The following is a 17,568-nucleotide window of genomic DNA, read 5'->3' on the forward strand; positions in this document are numbered from 1 at the left end:
CATCTCAACCTCTTGGTGGTTGTTAAATTATAGTTCATATACTATCGTCCTCCTCCAAGGGTTTCCACTCTATAATCGGCTCCCCCACCGATGGGCGCACCATCATCTCGATCTTTGTGCGCAGCACCTATCAGGCCTTCCAGCTCAAATTCTTCTGCATCGTGAATATGTTGAGCTTGAGTCTGGCTGAGAATATGGCCGTTAGAACCTGCATGAAGGCCACTAACTGGGAAGGAATTGGAGGTACGGCCATTTGGCACACTGTGATCTGAGACGGGTCTTCTATCGTTATATTTCGCAGTTTGGGGCCATGCATGAATCGCATAGATGTGGATGAGTACATTGACAACTAACGAGTTAGGTGAGTAAAGTATACGAACCCTGAAAGGGGATGTGTTATTTGTTAACTCCTGACTTACATAGGAATAGGAGAAATGCTATACTGTAGATGATGAGAATGTAGGATACGTGGGAGATGCCCACATTTGAGAGGAACTCCATTTGTTCCTCCGTCGCTCCCATGAAGAGAAATCCGGATGCATATAGCAGCTGCAAATCGTTAGTTTCTAGCGGCTTTAAGCACAGTGGGACGGGAAGAACTTACGAAAGGAGAAAGGTATTGGAAGCTGTGAGGATCAGTTCCATCAGGGCTAAGAGAGTGGCGGTCTTTCAGCACAAATGCGATTTCCACTATTCTCGTTGCACCCGCAGCCATCAACGTGTATCCGAAAACGGTGTGAACCATGGTACTTAGGGGCAGGTGTTGCGGGTGGGAAGACATGGCGTATCCTGTGAGTATGATCACAATTCCTGGGATCAGATTTCTTTTAGGTCGGCCATCTCTCTTCCTGCTTAACCAAATTCCCACCAGGCCAGCACACCACCAGATAATACCCATACTCGTGTGTTGTAGATCGTTATGTCCCCAGGGTTGCCCCCATCGGTGCTCCGTAAAGGTGTTTATGCATCCCCAAACAGCAATAACTACGGAATCGAAGAACTCTTGACTCCTACCAGTCCGGTAAAGCCAGTATTGTCCGACCAAAAGGACTATGGTCAGGAGTATTCCATACGCAATAAACGCGCTGCCCATGATAAAATGGGCAAGGCACTGACCGAGGTGGTCATCGTGACAAAATCCAAGCGCCGTTATTCCGCCGAACAGCATTTGGACCCAACTCACAACAGGCATCAGCTTGCCGAAAACGCCGTGTACCACAACCACATACAGACGTATTTTGCCATGGATTCCCCGCGATATGTGAAGCTTGAGATATGCGCCCAGGATAATTTGAACCATGAGCATGAGCACCAACGGATTTGCGAAGGTTGCATGGATATTCTTGGAAAATGTTCGCCCCTTATGTAAATGACCCATAAAGTAGGCCAAAACTGCAATAATGGTGCTCACTATCTGCACTGGAACGTGCCAACGGGACCGAATAATCTAGATACAATGGTGATTGTCAGGTCACATCCTGCAGTCGGTAAAAGAAGGAAATCACTCACCCCAAGGACCATCCCAGTTGGAAATATAAGCCCGAATGCAACAGTCATTAGTATCATATGCAACCACAATACCGCATCCTGAGAAAAGAACACCATTTGTTAGAAAAAAGGTAATCTAGATACAGGATATGGCGTGTGTAGAGAACGCACAATTGGATCCCCTGAAATCACCTCCCCTTCCGGGAGCTTAGAATGGTCACCATGGGCAAGCGCATGTCCCTTAAAGCACCAGAGCAGAACCTGCACTAGAGCAATCGATCTCAACATTCTCGATTTGGGAAATAGTTCAACAAGGTATACGTAAACAGGAGAGAACCTCCAAACAAGCCGATTTCTGCAATTAACGGCTTCGGTATCTTGTCGTAAAGCGGTTCGTCGTGTTGACTGCGTATATAATCCGTAAAGTTTACCCGTATAATTTAGGCCGGACACGTCTTCCGGATACAGCCATAGAAATAGAACAAAGAGGAGTAACACGGACTCCACCTTGCTATAATCCGCAGAATTCACGCGGAAGAAGAATGAGGAAAACCATCATGGAGACGTAGAGATTGTTTGCAAGTTGTAGGGAAGTTGTCGAATCATTAATCGAAACTCGCTTCTGGAACGAGCTAGTGTTTACTTACTAGGACCGAACAAGTTTGGGTAACTGTGGGGCTTCAATCTTAGATCCACGTGAGATCGACCCCTTTTTCCAAGATTATTACCGGCTAACGTCTATTCGCCAATTCTCTTTCGTCCGCTTCGACCGTTTATACATACCTACCTAGGTATAACTATAACTGTGGGGAGGAACTTTCAGTTCAGAACAGTTTAACTCCAGATTCGCTGCCTCCGAACCTGCCAATACCCATCTTCGAGGTAACTATGGATTATGGCAAATAAGAGCAGTTGTGTGTTTCCACTGCTACGGATGTTACATTGTTCCCTTGGCTCTTTCTATGACATTTCTACAGTTCACCCTTGAAGGTCGCGAAGAAATTGTGATATCTGATATTCTCATTGTATGTATGTTGAATATAACAGCGTGTAAGGTACACCTGCTTTTGCTCAATACCCAGTGACTGCAAAGCTTCTCCATGTTAACTCTCCCATTAATGCAACTATCTAAGATCTGCAACATTGAATTCTGTAACTGCATTGCATTTATTCTCGTTTTAAAGGAGAGAAGTCTCTTATTGTTATGGTTTATTGTTTTAAAATCTTCCCAGAGTGCTCTTGTTCAGACTGCGCAGACTAAGTGCTTTGTGCTCCATTAACTGGCACTATATTTCCGATACACATATTCTCAGGGATAATGGAGAATTCAATCTAACTTTTCAATTGACAGGTGCAAAACCAATGGCCCAAGGGAAATGCAGTTGTGAAGGTAAGGGCACAGCACGGGCGGCTTCGAATCAGCAAACGACAGCAGTATCCATGACGGACCCTGTGTCAAAATCCGACCCTGATCAGGCTGTGCCCGCGACTCCCTCCCAGTACAGTCAAAAGCACGAAAAGATGATCGTCAGTCTACCATCTGCGTTACTCCCCAGTGCTGTCAAAAGAAAATTACACACGTCCTGAATTCTAACACTGCTAAATCCAACGCCATTGGAAAACCCCCCCCCTTTAGAAATCCCTCTCCACCAAAATCTCCACTCTCAACTCCGAAATTTCAAAGACGGAAACTCTTCTCTCCGAAGCTAGGGAAAAACTGAAGTAACATAATTACCTTCCTCCATACCTATATCCAAAACATGCATTTTCTCAATCCAGTTCCCGTTTTTTTTAGCTTGCCCTCCAACTTCACGTGCATATTAAAACACTTGGTGGTGAGAACTGCTAACCCAGCTTAGCCTCCCAGCTTCCAACAAAGCTGGAACGGCAGGTGAAGACAAAACGCCAATCCCCAAGGACCCTGCCGCAATTGTTCAACGCCATATCCGTCTCCTACATGAGTACAATGAGATCAAAGATATCGGGCTGGGTTTAATTGGGTTGGTTGCGGAGGCAAGAGGGGTTCGACATGTGGATGCGCTGCAAAGCTTTGGCGTTGGGGAGAAGGACTGAGAAGGGATACAGTTGGATGTGTTTTAGGAGGTGGAGAGCGGGGCGGCCCGAGAGTTAGTTTCCTGCTCGTTTCTCATTAATTATTACGTTGAAGGGATACGGCGCATTAAAATAGATTGGAAGGGAATGGGTGTAGATAGACCTGGAGTTAATTTCAATTATTTGTCAAAGTTTCGTGTGAGCTAGAGATTTGAGGAATGGAGTAACTACTTGTTTTATGTTAGCCAGATATATGAGGGCACAAGGAGGGTGCTCAAGTGGTATCATGAAAGATCTAATAGATAGTTTATTATATGTAGTGACTGGTTATGAGAGGGATGTCATTTCTTCTCAATCGATTAAAGCAATGGTTCAAATTCATTCTCAAGAACAGTAGCAATAATTATAAAGGATAAAATTGTCTGGACGGCAATCTTTCTCTACTAACATACAGGAACTCTCCTGATGATTGAATTTTATGGTTGAGCAAGATTGCTGCCTTGTGGCATATAAAATTGTAATACAGAAAACTAGAAAGATCTTTAAGAGATGAAAGAATATATGAAAAGAAACGAGATAGACCAAAGTATGTAAACAAACTATCCGAGGAACTAAACACAATTCTAACAAATGTCCAATCTTTCGCTCGTTTAGAAATTGCTAAACTCACATAGCTCCTCTTCAATTGTCATCAGTTCTATCACCTCAGAATCTCTTATGAAATACCCACCAAATCAATGACTGCGATTATGCTATCCTCCAACCAAAGTAATACACTCATCAATGACAGCTTCCATCTCCCAAATTCGATTTTTCAGCCCGCCGTTTTCCTCCTTCAGAATGCTAGCAATAGCCCAAGCATCTGATGCGTTGGCTCCATAGCAGTTGGAGCATCTGGACACGGAAAACGGACCGGAACTCATCAATGAACCACCAAAGCCTGCAGACGAAATACCCTTAAGGATTTTGTCATAAGTGGAAGACTTTGGAGCGGGAGCGGAAGTTGGAAGTTTTGACGGCGACACCAGTTGAGGAGAAGCCAATTGAGCACTTGAAGGGAAGTGGAGAGGGGTATGTGGACAGATATCAGGAGATGAGGATCTAGATGTCTTCGTTGCCACGGTCATGGGTGATCCCAGGCCGTCGTTTCTACTCGAAAATATGCTTTCAGTAGTACTCTCGTATCCGGATTCGAAGCCGGAGTCGCTGTGGAACGCCCCCCCACTGGAGCGTTTGCTAAGGCAACTTATAGACATGGTATCTTGCCCGTCTTTGACACTACTGGGGATGTGTTGGTTGACAGGTTCTAATTCCTGGACCAGGACAACACTTCGCTTTCGCGCCTCTTCTTCTTGCTGTTGCTTTTGTCTCTCAAGATTAAACTCATCTGCCATCGCTTTTATGGCTTTGTCCTGTTCAAGTACCTTTTCCGCCATTCTATTTAGTTGAGTTTTGATATTCTGTAGGCGTGAATGTGTCTCCTCTAGCTCTTCTCCCAAAGATGACTTCTCTGCCAGTGCTTCGTGAAGTGCAAAAGTCCGCTGTTTGTATGCTGCATGGAGCTCCCTAATAACTTGTTCTGCATTCTGTGGGAGGGTTTTAAGCGCTTCCGCAGTGGGAAGATCCGTAGAGTTCGCAGGGCAAAGTACTGAGCTGATGTCGAGGTTCAGAAATTCATCCTCAGCGGGTTCTGGCAATTGACCTTGTTTCGAGTCATTGGCTTTGGTGCCAAAAAGGGATAACCGAGCTGTAGAGCTGACTTGTTTCAAAGGGGATGGCATGCTCATTCTGTATTGTACCCTACCTGGAGGCCGTGAAGAAAATAATTCTGCCATTAGTGTGGTTTCTTTGGGGCCCTGAGAATTTTCGATGTCGTCTTCCTTCGGGTAAAAGGACGGGATGAGCCCGAACCGAATTGGGGAGGATACTCCCTGGAAAAGACCGGTAAATAGCCTTCGTGGAATATCTGATTTAAAAGCTCTAGAGTTTTTTTCACTTGGGTCCAGCTCAACCTCTTCTAAACAATCTTCGGATAAATGATGTAGTTGACTTAGGGTTTCGTTACCGTTTCGATTGGTTCTAGGGTATGGGAGCGAAGGAACTTCAGTTTTTGCTCGACGGTGGGTTAGGCTGCGTAGAGGCGAATTTTCTTCTGATCTCAAGTGAGGTTTGGTCTTGACAGATGATCTGAGTGTAGGAGGAGTTGTAGGGGGGGCAGTTATTGGAGGGCCAGTTCCTCCATCAGTCGTTTCAATGCATGGTTCAAGACGAGGAAGTCGATTCGTTGAGCCGCGCTGGGGAGACGTTAAATTGCGGAATGTTGAAGAGGCACACGATGATTTCGATTCAGAGTTGAGCATTGGACGCAGGATGAAGCCGCAGAATGTTCGTGCAGTTTGTGCAAAAAGTTAAGGACAGCGATAAACTAGTGCGTGTTGATTTGCCAACCTGCTATCACCACGTATTGGGACAAACGCTCTCGATGTCGATTGGACGGTTTCGCACAGCACGAATAAAATAACTAATGATGCCTAAAGCCTGCTATTGAAGTACATCGACAACTCCCAATGCACAAGAAACTGGAGACTAACGTTTCTATCGCAAAGATAGAAAAATGCCCGAATGTTCCCGGGTTACGCAGAGGCAGAGTGGGTTGTCGATTTGTTGGTGGCTTGAATGTTGAGGAAGCCGAAAGCGGAGGCTTGAGACTGCCAAGAGGTTTAACTAACTACCGATAAGCATGGTCAGGATGTATGTTTTGTCGATCAGGTTCAACAATGTGGTTCAACAATGTGTTTCACTCTCACAAAACCAACATTCGTTGTTGTGTCGTTGAAATAAGACGAAAGCTGCAATTGCTCTTTTATCCCTTCCATGATCCCATTGCCCCCTGACGCGGAGTTGGCAATTAATTGAGAGGCTGAGGACATTTATTTGAGTGGCTAGCAAGCATGTACCCACCGCATCCAGCCCAGTCCACCAGGAACGGGCTCCACCAGGTTTGGCAGAGGTGGGAAGTTTTCAAATCGTCATACTTGACACACCGTTTCCCCCTTCAGGGTCTATACTGATCCCTCCCACTTCGAATGGATTTAGTAGCCTTAATGAGCTATTGCAGGTGTGCTGCCCGCCTTCGCTGTTTCACGTTGTCGCTCTTCGAATATCACTGGAAACATAAACCATCTTGCCCGGAGAAATCAAGAAGGCTCTGCGTAATCTTGAGTGACATTAGCCTTGCCATTTTTGCTTTTCGATATTTCCGAGATGATGAGATCTCTGAAGAATTGCTCTCTTGATTTTTAGATTCATAGATGTGATAGGGTTAGGTAACATTCTGGGCTTAGGCCAGGGTTGTCTTAGGCGCTGCTTTAATTGAAAGTTTTGCGGCTGCAGCCCTAAACCCTAAATCGTTGCTTTCTGCGTAAAGCTTGACTCCTGAAGACTTAGAAAACATCTACGACAGCAGATTAAAGAATAGATACAGCAGCCGTTGTGACTGCGGAGAAAAGCTCACAATGGCACCCATGGCTTCTCTGGATAAACTCTCAAACCCACTTGCAACCCCTGCCCAGCTTTTAATGTCGTCCTCATCTCTCGACAGGATTCCCGCCGACTTAGAGACGTCCATTCGTTATGCTACAGTTCAACTTATGCAGGCTGCTGGTATCCTTCTTAGACTTCCGCAGGATGTGATTGCACAAGCCATTGTGACTTTTACGAGATTCTGGGTTGGTTCTGAAGGCGGCAGCCTTGCTATTCATTCTTCAAAGGTTCGAAGCACCCCGAATATCCTAGGAGAAGGCGACCATGGAGAGTGGGAGACAAGCTAACAAATCTGTCAGGATATCTCTGCAGCATCACTCTATCTGATGGCGAAACAATCTTTCGTGCCCGTTTCCCCACGTTCAATCATCAATGTTTATGCTTTTCTTCTCTCCCCCGAAGCCTCCCCACTCGATTTCGTCAACCCGCAGGCTCCCATAGAAAGGCCAAGCCCGGAGACCTATTATGTATCAGAAGGCGCCTACCACGCAGAGCGACTAATTTTGATGAAAATGGAGAGCGCGGTTCTCAGGACCCTTGCGTTTAATACTCATGTCACCCTTCCTCATACCATTGCCCTTACGTATCTGCAAACCCTAGGAACATCCTCCAGCGCAGTGTCAAAAAGAGTCTTCGAGCATCTAAATGCAGCATTATTCTCTCCACAGCTCTTATACTTGACTCACCAACCAAATGCATTGGCTGCTTCAGCGATATACCTCGCAGCAAGGGAGGAGAGTGTCAAGCTGGTAGATGGTGAATGGTGGGAAGTCTTTGACGTGGACAGAGAAGAGTTGGGCTTCGTGGTCGTTGGGATGAGAAGTATGGAAGGTTTCGCGAAATCGGAAAAAGAAAAATGGAAGGGGCGTCCTGTTCCTTTGACTGTTGATCAGGTGGAGGCGGAGTTGGAAACTCGGAGAATGCTGGAAGAAGGGGAATGAAAAGGAGTCGACTCTATTGCAACATGAATCATATTTTGGCTCCTGCTCCTGCTTGGAAATTTAACTGGCATGCACCGAAAAATCGCTACTACGTTTGGAGGTTTACGATAATGGCCTCCCCTGTGAAACTGTTCACTGCGTAGATGGTCCTATGACAATGCACATCGTCGACGCACGATTGACAAGGGTTGTAGTGACGAGAGTTGAAGTGTTCTTCCAACGGCGAGCCGCACTTTGGAAACACCAAGTCCAGCAAGCTCGGAGGCTTATGGATGTAACTCTTTTATAAGGGTCATATCCTTAAGGTTTAAAGACTTTCAGTGATGGCTATTGCAAGCATGCGGTTTGAGAGCCTTTTTATCAATGGTCTTAAAGCCAAAATATTCGGGAGGAAAGGCCGCCCGCCCCTGACGACTTCGAGTTAACCTCACTCCTGTTGATGGCAAATGGATGGCTCACCAATTTACTGCCGTTTTACAAGCTCAATATTCTCAGGACTTCAAGGTACATACAGGAATAGGTCTACATGGACTCCAGCAATGGAAGTATAACATACAGTTACTATTTCATTTATGACGAATGAGTAGACTACTTTCAGGTAAATACATCTTGGGGATTAGAGGTTAATAAAGTAACTTTCGAAATTTACTGCATGCGTGATGTCTGATGCTCTATTTTTGTCATATATGACGAAGATGCCCAACTCTGATGACCTGCTTCCTCAGCTCCCCTTCAAGTCCACGTGATTCTCCTCGCGCAGCGTCATAATTCAGGGTTGGAGTTGCTGCTTAGCGATGGTTTGAACAAAACTGGAGCCTTTTACCTCCTCTAACCACCTATTTATTGATCAAATGTCAACTGAACACTTTGAACTTAATCTGCATTTTTCTCATTTTTTTCCCCCACCCAATACTGCAGTCATAATCAAGCTTCTCAAAACCAAAACTGACGAATCTCACAACGATGAACGTTGTCCGCTCCACCCTGAGCACATGGAGGGAACGTCTCGCCCCGGTATCCCACACCTCAACCTTCCGCTCCACAGGCCAAATTACACCCGAAGAGTTCGTCCTCGCAGGCGACTATCTAGTATACAAGTTCCCCACATGGTCGTGGGAAGATGCGAGTTCACTAGCAAAGCGTGCCCCGCATCTACCACCCGGGAAACAGTTCCTAGTGACACGCGGGGTACCATGCCATCGGCGACTTGACGATAACTTTGCGGGCGATGCTGGTCAGGAAGATGTCATGGTTACTGATGGGCTGAGTGGTGCTGGCGGTGGTGGGGGTGGGGTTGCGGGTGGTGGTGATGATGAGGGCTGGCTCCGAACTGGAGGGGGGATGTCGGATAGTCATGCGGCGAGGATAAAGGATGTGCGGACGGTTGATGAAGCAGGGAATATTGGGGAGAAAGAGGAGGATGAGGAGGAGATTCCGGATATGGAGGAAGAGGACGATGATGCAGAGGCTATTATAAGAGAACCGGCTGGGAAAGCGGGGACTGATTCGTAAGTGTTTGGTGCATTTTTATTCTGTTTTGTTGTCTGGCTTGGCTCTCCTGCTCTTTTGGTCCTTCTCTGTTGTTATGTTGTGGAGCTCTCAATAGCAAAGTGTGAACACTCTTAACACTTATTCCCTTAGGCCCCTCCGAACCTACACACTCTACATAACATACAGCACCTACTACCGAACCCCGCGCCTGTATCTTTCAGGATATCTCTCCCCTTCCGAGCCTCTTGCCCCGCACCTAATGATGGAAGACATCGTCGGTGATTACAAAGACAAAACAGTAACCCTAGAAGATTTCCCCTTCTTCGATGGCGGTGTGAAAATGGCCAGTGTGCACCCCTGCCGCCATGCAAGTGTGATGAAAGTCCTCCTCGACCGTGCGGAAGCTGCCCTGAAACTTCGCCGCCAAAAGTTCAAAGATGCTACATCGACTGAGGACGTGAGACGTAATATGCCCTCGAAGGTTGAGAGTGGACTGGAGGGGCTGGTAGATGATACGTCCCGTCTGACAATTTCTAGGGGACACCAGCAGCAGCAGCAGCAGCAGCAGCAGCAGCCGATCGCAGCAGTGCCTCCGAGCGGTAATGCGGGGGATGAGTGGGAGGTGCTGCAGCATGAGGGCGCGGAGGAGGATGATGACGATGAGCAGCGCGTGGCGATCCGGGTGGATCAGTATCTGGTTGTTTTCTTGAAGTTTATTGCGAGTGTGACGCCTGGTATTGAGCATGATTTTACGATGGGGGTTTAGGAATGCAGTTGTCTTCTATCTCACCGGTGATCAAGGAAATTGGCATGAGACTCACGTGGACCTTCCACTAAAAATGATGGGCTCGCCTTTTTCGGCATTCTTGTGCCATTTGATATCACTATTTGGTTTGCTTCTTTGTTGCCTGGAGCACGGGTTGAGAATTAGGTGGACTTGATATTCTTTGACTTCTATTTCTCACGTTATATTAATCTATCTCATCCTTTTCCCGCAAATTTCTTCTATATTTTGCTAGTTTTCTCATATGCCCATGACGATACATATTATATTCATCTGACCTTTATTCACAGGAGTTGGGAGAACTGCTGACGCCTGAAAATAAAATTTTTCATACTAATATCACAAGATACGTTGATAATCAAAAGGAAGATTCTCCCAATCTTGTGTGTTTAACTGTATTTTTCTCCCATCACCGTGCAAAGTGGTTATGGGTTTCCACCCATACTTGTATTCATAGAGCTCAAGTGTTGGCCGGAAAGGGCTATTTGAACGCCTGCGGTAACATTCGAAAGTCGACACGGGCTTGGAGAGCATAGCACGTCGGAAAATTCCTTGTGTGTTGCTGATAGCCAGCTGAGGAAGTTAAACGTTGAAAAGAGAGGCCCTTGCATTATTAAGCGGACTGACTTATATCCCGTTTTATCACTAAATCAATTCTGCGTACCATATATGCCTTGCATACATAGCCAGAGGCAGAGATTGACAAAATGATCTGGACAACAGCTTTGACCTAACAGTCTTGATGTTACTGTGCCTTTATTACCAGCATTTCTTCCGTTTATATACTCCGGAGGCTGTAGATAGAGTGATAAATCGCCGAAAAAAATATCCAAAAAAGAGTTACCCCGATTCCAAATGCAAAAATGGCAGTCATGGGGGAATCGAGCGGGGCAAAAGGTAGAAACTGGGGCGACAGGTTAATAAATGAAATTATAGCTGGTTGTCAAGAAACCTCATCCCAGACGTTAGGTAGCCAAAAAGAGAAATACTGTACATTGTGTATATAAATAAATAGATGGGATACATACGAAGATGGCTTTCGTCCCCCGGCAAAACTAAGAGGAGATATTAATAAATAACATAAAAAGATTATAAAGATCCAAAAGCCGAACCAAAATTCGTGCTATGTTTAAACTTGATCCCAGGCTCCGGCTCAGTTTTTGCATGCTCCGATTCTTGACTGGGGCCTGTACAGTCTTGCTCGCTAGAATCGGAACCGGGCCCACGTTGCGTGAGCTTTCTCGCTTCATCCAATAGCTTCTGGTCAAGGGTCTTCAGAAACTCTAGGTCCTGCTTCTCGTCATTCTTCAGGCCAAGGGGACCTTCGAGGGCCGGGTCATCATCGACGTCAGGAATGTACGAGTCCGCCGTCGCCTCTGCCTCGAGCGTTTGCTGTGGAGCAATGGGCGATTCCACTGTCAATGTATTATCCTCTGTTGATACATTGTTTATCTCTGGCCCCAGTTCAATGATTGGCTTCGGGGTATGTCCCGCGTCTCTGACAAGATTTTCCTCCGGGGGTCCCAATTCGGAAAGTGAAATCCGTAATGGGTGTTTGGCGTCTGGTGCTTCGTTTGAAGGTGGTGATGCGAGGGACATAGGGGAGAGCGAGGAGGCTCTTGCGAGGACATCGGGTGGGAGAGCGGTAGATTTAAGAGTGATTCCATCTAGACTGCTGTCGACTAGCTCGATAGGTACTCCAACTGCAACGGAACGATCGACGGGTCGCATTCGAGGGGAGAGTGCTTCGTCAAGGGAAGGGGGTACTCCAATATCATGGTGATTGCGGTGAAGTGTCGGGGCCTTGGGACTCTCTTCTTCCACCTCGTCCAAAAATATTCTCGTAGGATGTGCAGTTGGGCTTGATCCTTCCCATATATGATGGATACCTTGCGGCTTACGGCCCTGCATTCCAATGGGATTCGATGACATCTGGGTCTTTTCCATTCTGCCTAATTTAATCTGCCCTTTCTCCAGTTCCGCAATCGTAAGTTTCATAATGGTCCTTTCTTTCTCCCACAGCTTTCGCTCTTCCGCAAATGCTGCTCGCTCACGCTCGAAGCTCGTTCGCAAGCTCTGAATGGCTAACTGCGACTGCTCGATGTACCCAAAAAAATAGCGGAAGTTTGGGTCGTGTGCCGATGTCCCACCTAGTGTCGCAGAGGAGCCATCGGGTCTTTTCACAGGCAAATTACCGACCGTTAGCGATTGCGCGCGACGCATTGGAGGTGACGTGGGAGAAAACAAGGCCTTAGAACATTTAGGGCTTTCGCCACCAGATTTTGCAGCAGCCTGGGCCATACTTCGGATGGAAATTCGATGAAAGTTGGTTGCTGCTTTTCAACCATACGTCGTCGTCACCTCTTACAAGATATGAAGGAGGCAGGAATGTATGGTCTCCAGGAATATCCTAGTCGTTTTGGACAAGTGATTAATATAGTTAACTACGTGTCAAGGTCGGTCGAGAATCGCCCGCCGAGATTCCACCGGGAGGCACATCAGTTACAAGCGGGATCGCGAAGGCATCCTAGAGAAGTAGAGCGGCAAGATTCCTGGATTTTTCCGGTCTCCTTTCCCCGGAAATGGGATGTTGATGCGAGAGCAGAGCAACAAGCACGTTGGGCGGCTACCGAGGAGGTCAGGGGGTTGGGTGGGACCTTGGTTCTAGGAAACTAAATAATTAGGCGCATTCTGCTTAACTTAAACCTTGGGAGTCATTCGAAGGGTCCCAACGTCTTTTTATTATTTTCCTTTATTGTTTAACAGAAAAAAGCAGGTAACGAATGAGACGACGCGTGCATTCGACGCATGTGCTGCTGCCTTGAAGGGGCTTCTCTTTTAAATACACAATAACATAGTTGACTGCAGTTTTCTGCCTCCACGGAATGACAAGAGGCATATTCCAAGGTCCTGTTGATGGGACCGTTTCTCTTCTCTAACCAATCTCATGTCCCATTTCTATTGATTGAACAGCAACCTTGGACCCAACATCAGGCTCCACCCTCTTTTACCCGTGTTTCGGGAGACCGTAGCGGGATACAGAGATCTTCTCTCAAGGAATTATTTCATATTCATGTGGATAATCCTACGCACTTATTAGCTATTGCTGGTCAAGTCATTCTGGTCATTACATCATGGCATCGATGATGCTTAACAGTTATCGTTTCTGCTCGCATGAATTCATTAGACTCTTTATATCTAACAAAGGTTGTCAAAGTTATGATGATAACTATCAATCTGATACTCAGGAATCTTGGAACCATAGCTCACTCAACATTTTAGGATATTTTAACCTGGGCATTCAAACCAGACCCGTTGAATGTAGATAATATATACCTTTGGAAATGGCCCCACAGTTGACCAGCCTTCTGTGAGAGATTGAGCTGTCCAATTTCAGAATTCTTAAAAGCGTTCGCCAGAACTCATCGGACATCTCTTTCGATATCCATGCAATCACCTTTGTAGCTGTGCCAGATGGGCATGATAACAATATGGAACCATATTTTAATGATGCTCGATCGAATCCCATCATCTCCCCACATTGAGCAAAAAGCCTCAAATGGAACACACGGAAATCTCCAAATATTTTCTACCTGGAATGGCCAAGGTGGAAACGGGCTGTATATCGGTGCGTCCTTATGAACAACTACATCAAGAACAATCGAGAGGGATCGTGATTGCCGGGGCAAATCGTGGTCGATTGTGGTATATCAAGATCATCGATGTGGACAGAGGGAGCTAGAAGCTCTCCGCCGCAGTGGACCGAAAGAAAGGATACGGGGGTAGTTAACCACCGTGAATTCAGGGAGCAAAATTGCGTTCAACTATTTGTCGATTGAGTTAGAATGCATTAGAGGAGCCGACCATAACCTTCTGTTCCGATTCAGTCTTAAAAGTGTCGGGGGTAGAGAAATACCATCATGCTGCAACCATCTTATATCTTATGATGACTTGGGGTATGCTTGATTAAGACAGAGAGATCTTTAGAACCAGCTTCTTAGTACATGACGCGCAAATTGAAACGCAGTTTTCGAGCTCGCGGGAAATATAACCTACTTTCAACTATATTCCTCAATCCACTGGTATACATATCCCGAGATGGGATCGCACCCAACATATATATGTACTGTACAAATGGAGCTGCAGAGTGACCGATGACGGTGAAAATCGATACAGGTATGCCTAACCAATCCCATGAACCACCACAACGCCAAAAAATTAGAAAGCTAAAGTTGGAAAACAAAAAGCTTAAAAGAGGATGACCTTGCAAGACAGAGAATCTATCAATCAATTCATTCTATAAACGCCAAATCCCCAAGCTGCCCGCAATACAGCCAACCCCCACGCCATCCCAAAACTATCCCATATAACATTCAATTTGCTCCCTTTCACCTCCCGCCAGCCCACAGGCACCTCGACCACGGGGATCCCTGAGAATTCAGCAAGCATGAGCATTTCAACGTCGAAGATCCAGCCTTCAGAGTGCATGTGGGGTATGATATAGGGTAGTGAGGCGCGCGAGAAGAGCTTGAAGCCGCACTGGGTATCCTTTATGGCAGCGGTTGCGGGTGGTGTGAGGATGCGTAAGATCAGGTGGAAGGAGTGCATGAGGAAGTTGCGGAGTTTGGATCGCTGGTGAACGCGTGTTTTGTTAACTGTTGTTGCATTTACAGGAACGGAGAGGAGGGAAGGCAGCGGAAGGTATCTGGAATATATTTGGGAATAGATGGCGGTACCTTGACAACAGCTTCACTGCCAACTAGATGTGCTCTAGATCCAACTGCAATACCGCGAGAAGAGGCATCTTCAACCCGCTGGCAGGCTGCAACTAGCTTCCCAAGATCATCGAAACGACTGGCACCATCTGCATCTGCAAAGATCACATACTGGCCCCGTACATGCCTCATGCCATGCGTGACAGCGCCACCCTTGCCTCTGTTCTGCGCAAGGGTGATGACTCGAATTGACCCTGGTGGGATGGGTACAACTTTTGCGTTGGACGCCGTTGTCCAGGGCCCGATGTGGCTCTTCGAGTGCGGGGAGAGTTGATGGTCTCTAGCAAAAGCCAGTGCGGTTGCTACGGTTGAATCGGTTGAACCGTCTGATACGATCAGGATTTCCCAACCTTTTGATGGCGGAGCCGCACGGATGCTTTCATTCTCGTTGTGTTTACGGAAACGGGTCCCTCCTGATTCTGCCTCTTCTCTACTCAGTGGCTTGCTTTGCTGTTGCTCTGACAATATTCCGTATGTTTTCTCAAGATAATTCACCGCCTCTACAAGCATCCCGCCCAGTCGATCTTCTTCGTTGTAGGCGGGGACAACAACTGACATGAACAACTCCGCCTTCTCTATGGCTTTCGCATCATTTGCTGGGGAGGCTCCCTGGCTATCTTGCCAGCAAGGTAGCAATAGTGGTTCCGTAATTGATCCATCTTCAGAAATCGTTTTGTAGTTTTTCTCTTGGGGAAGAGGAGGGCGGGGGGATGGTGCTACGATAAAAAGTAGAGTATATCCCTGGACGAAATTTAGTTTTAAAGCGTTGTAGATTGGGCGGGGGCAAAGCAGATTAACGGTTAATTGTTATTAAACCTACGGTAAGAATGGCACCTGTAAGTGTGGATAGCAAGAATATGAACCATAGCGAGAGGGGAGCATTGCTGGCGAGCTGTATGCATCGGTCGCAGATCGCGCGCAGAGCTGCGATGTCCATGGCTTGCTTCGTTCTTGGTCAAAATAGACCAAGATAAAAATGTAGAAAACACAATTGCTCAGTCATCCATGTGGACTACATACGCAGGGTGTAGCAAGCAGCTGGTGATTGAACTTCGAACTCGGGTTTGCGAGGGATTGTAATCCGCATACCTGTTGGAGATGGTAGTTTATTTCATCTTTCAGTATGTCAGCCAAGCAGCCACAGTGTCCTTTGAAGCTAAATCAGATAAGCTTCCCGCTTGGCGCCACAGCGCTTGCGCGTTTCCTTTCACCCCTTCCAACTTCAACCCCACGCAACATTCTCTTTACCACCGACCAACAGCAATCGTCAAATGCCTTCCACAATTCTCGCTGCAACAATCAGACTGTTATTGTGCTGTCAGACAGAGCTATCAGATAGTGCTGAACTGAGGTGAGGCCTACTGCGAAGCCTGATAGATGATGAGAATCGCAGTTGTTTTCAGCCAGCACTCGACGGCATCTCCAAGAGGCAGACCCAACAAGGCTGGGTTTGACGGACTCATCTCTACGATGGGCGATTGCCCAGCACAGAATAGAAGCTTTTTTCGGTTTTGCAAGACATGATACTGTGCTCTAGCAGCTTTAATGTCACTAGGACATTCTAATACAACTTCCACCTTCCGCGACGTGTCGGCGTAGTTAAAGTATTTCTGTTGCGACCGACTTTCATGCCTGAGGCTACGAGACAGGTTAATTACCTGTTCCCAAAATTCAAGTTGTCTAGAGAAAGACAATTGGCTATTCCAGAAACTCCCTGAAGGAACAGTGTTCTGCAAATGACCTTCGTCGGATCTGCTTTGTTCTAGCGCCCTCATGGTGTGTGGTGCCTGATGACTTAACCGGAGGATGATTCGATCGCAGGCCGTTTCACAATTTATAATATCTTGGATGTCATTTCACCTGTTAAAGGAAGCTCTCTTACAAGGATCAAATTGTTGCCTTGACCATATTCCCAACTTGGACAGATGTCATAACTTTTAGTGTTGTGCTTCGTTAGAAGTTGCGATATTTCCGTTATTACCCTAGGATCATATTGCCTTATTTTGGCCATTGGTTTTAGACTTGCTGACCGTCTCAGAGTGACTAGGAGTGAATGTAACCCATGAACTAATCTTGCGAAACGCACGAGCCATTTGAATTACAGAAATCTAATCAGCAAGGGCATAGATTACCGCCGGGAATAGGCTTCCACGTTTCCAATATCGACTTGGTTTTGAGAAACGGTTGTTTCGTCAGTGTTGAAGGCAACCTGGCCCTTGCGTGAATACAACTTTCGAATCTACCCGCCACCGTCACACCCGTACACCCTACTGGTTATGTCATCACACCGCGGCGGGTTGTCTAGTTCTGTGGAATAAAGGGTTAAACAATGGCTGTGAGTTGTGCGCTTCAGTGGTTGCCTGGCGGTAGCCATCAGACGAGATGCATCGAATCCCTGGCATTAGCTCAGAAAGCTGGTGATTTTGACACCCTAGCTTCCAATTAAAGGGCGTATGGGAGTAACGACCGCCCTATCAACTCTACCTCGGTCCTT

The 17,568-nt window shown here is 46.6% G+C and overlaps 7 protein-coding genes across 7 annotated transcripts; 3 read left to right on the forward strand and 4 right to left on the reverse strand.

Annotated features, from left to right (window-relative positions):
* Positions 1-41: 41 nt before the first annotated feature.
* PAAG_00489 (hypothetical protein) lies at positions 42-1,776 on the reverse strand (the record flags this gene model as incomplete). The annotated part of the gene is made up of 5 exons (XM_002797904.2): positions 42-349; positions 420-549; positions 605-1,447; positions 1,510-1,587; positions 1,660-1,776. The coding sequence occupies 5 exons, from the start codon at positions 1,774-1,776 to the stop codon at positions 42-44; spliced, it is 1,476 nt and encodes a 491-aa protein (XP_002797950.1).
* Positions 1,777-2,850: 1,074 nt separating this feature from the next.
* PAAG_00490 (hypothetical protein) lies at positions 2,851-3,561 on the forward strand (the record flags this gene model as incomplete). Its single annotated transcript, XM_002797905.2, has 3 exons — positions 2,851-3,015; positions 3,125-3,210; positions 3,348-3,561. 3 exons carry the CDS (start codon positions 2,851-2,853, stop codon positions 3,559-3,561), a joined length of 465 nt encoding a protein of 154 aa, XP_002797951.1.
* Positions 3,562-4,292: 731 nt separating this feature from the next.
* PAAG_00491 (hypothetical protein) lies at positions 4,293-5,900 on the reverse strand (the record flags this gene model as incomplete). Its single annotated transcript, XM_002797906.1, has 1 exon — positions 4,293-5,900. One exon carries the CDS (start codon positions 5,898-5,900, stop codon positions 4,293-4,295), a length of 1,608 nt encoding a protein of 535 aa, XP_002797952.1.
* Positions 5,901-7,055: 1,155 nt separating this feature from the next.
* Positions 7,056-8,024, forward strand: PAAG_00492 (cyclin domain-containing protein; the record flags this gene model as incomplete). The annotated part of the gene is made up of 2 exons (XM_002797907.2): positions 7,056-7,310; positions 7,383-8,024. The coding sequence occupies 2 exons, from the start codon at positions 7,056-7,058 to the stop codon at positions 8,022-8,024; spliced, it is 897 nt and encodes a 298-aa protein (XP_002797953.1).
* Positions 8,025-8,987: 963 nt separating this feature from the next.
* On the forward strand, positions 8,988-10,281 carry PAAG_00493 (autophagy-related protein 3; the record flags this gene model as incomplete). The annotated part of the gene is made up of 2 exons (XM_002797908.2): positions 8,988-9,532; positions 9,666-10,281. The coding sequence occupies 2 exons, from the start codon at positions 8,988-8,990 to the stop codon at positions 10,279-10,281; spliced, it is 1,161 nt and encodes a 386-aa protein (XP_002797954.1).
* Positions 10,282-11,388: 1,107 nt separating this feature from the next.
* Positions 11,389-12,600, reverse strand: PAAG_00494 (hypothetical protein; the record flags this gene model as incomplete). The annotated part of the gene is made up of 1 exon (XM_002797909.1): positions 11,389-12,600. One exon carries the CDS (start codon positions 12,598-12,600, stop codon positions 11,389-11,391), a length of 1,212 nt encoding a protein of 403 aa, XP_002797955.1.
* Positions 12,601-14,586: 1,986 nt separating this feature from the next.
* On the reverse strand, positions 14,587-16,849 carry PAAG_00495 (dolichyl-phosphate beta-glucosyltransferase; the record flags this gene model as incomplete). The annotated part of the gene is made up of 4 exons (XM_002797910.2): positions 14,587-14,931; positions 15,036-15,815; positions 15,895-16,024; positions 16,437-16,849. 4 exons carry the CDS (start codon positions 16,847-16,849, stop codon positions 14,587-14,589), a joined length of 1,668 nt encoding a protein of 555 aa, XP_002797956.1.
* Positions 16,850-17,568: the final 719 nt, after the last annotated feature.

This window comes from Paracoccidioides lutzii (assembly GCF_000150705.2).
Source record: "Paracoccidioides lutzii Pb01 unplaced genomic scaffold supercont2.1, whole genome shotgun sequence".
In the NCBI taxonomy this organism is placed as follows: Eukaryota; Fungi; Ascomycota; class Eurotiomycetes; order Onygenales; family Ajellomycetaceae; genus Paracoccidioides; species Paracoccidioides lutzii.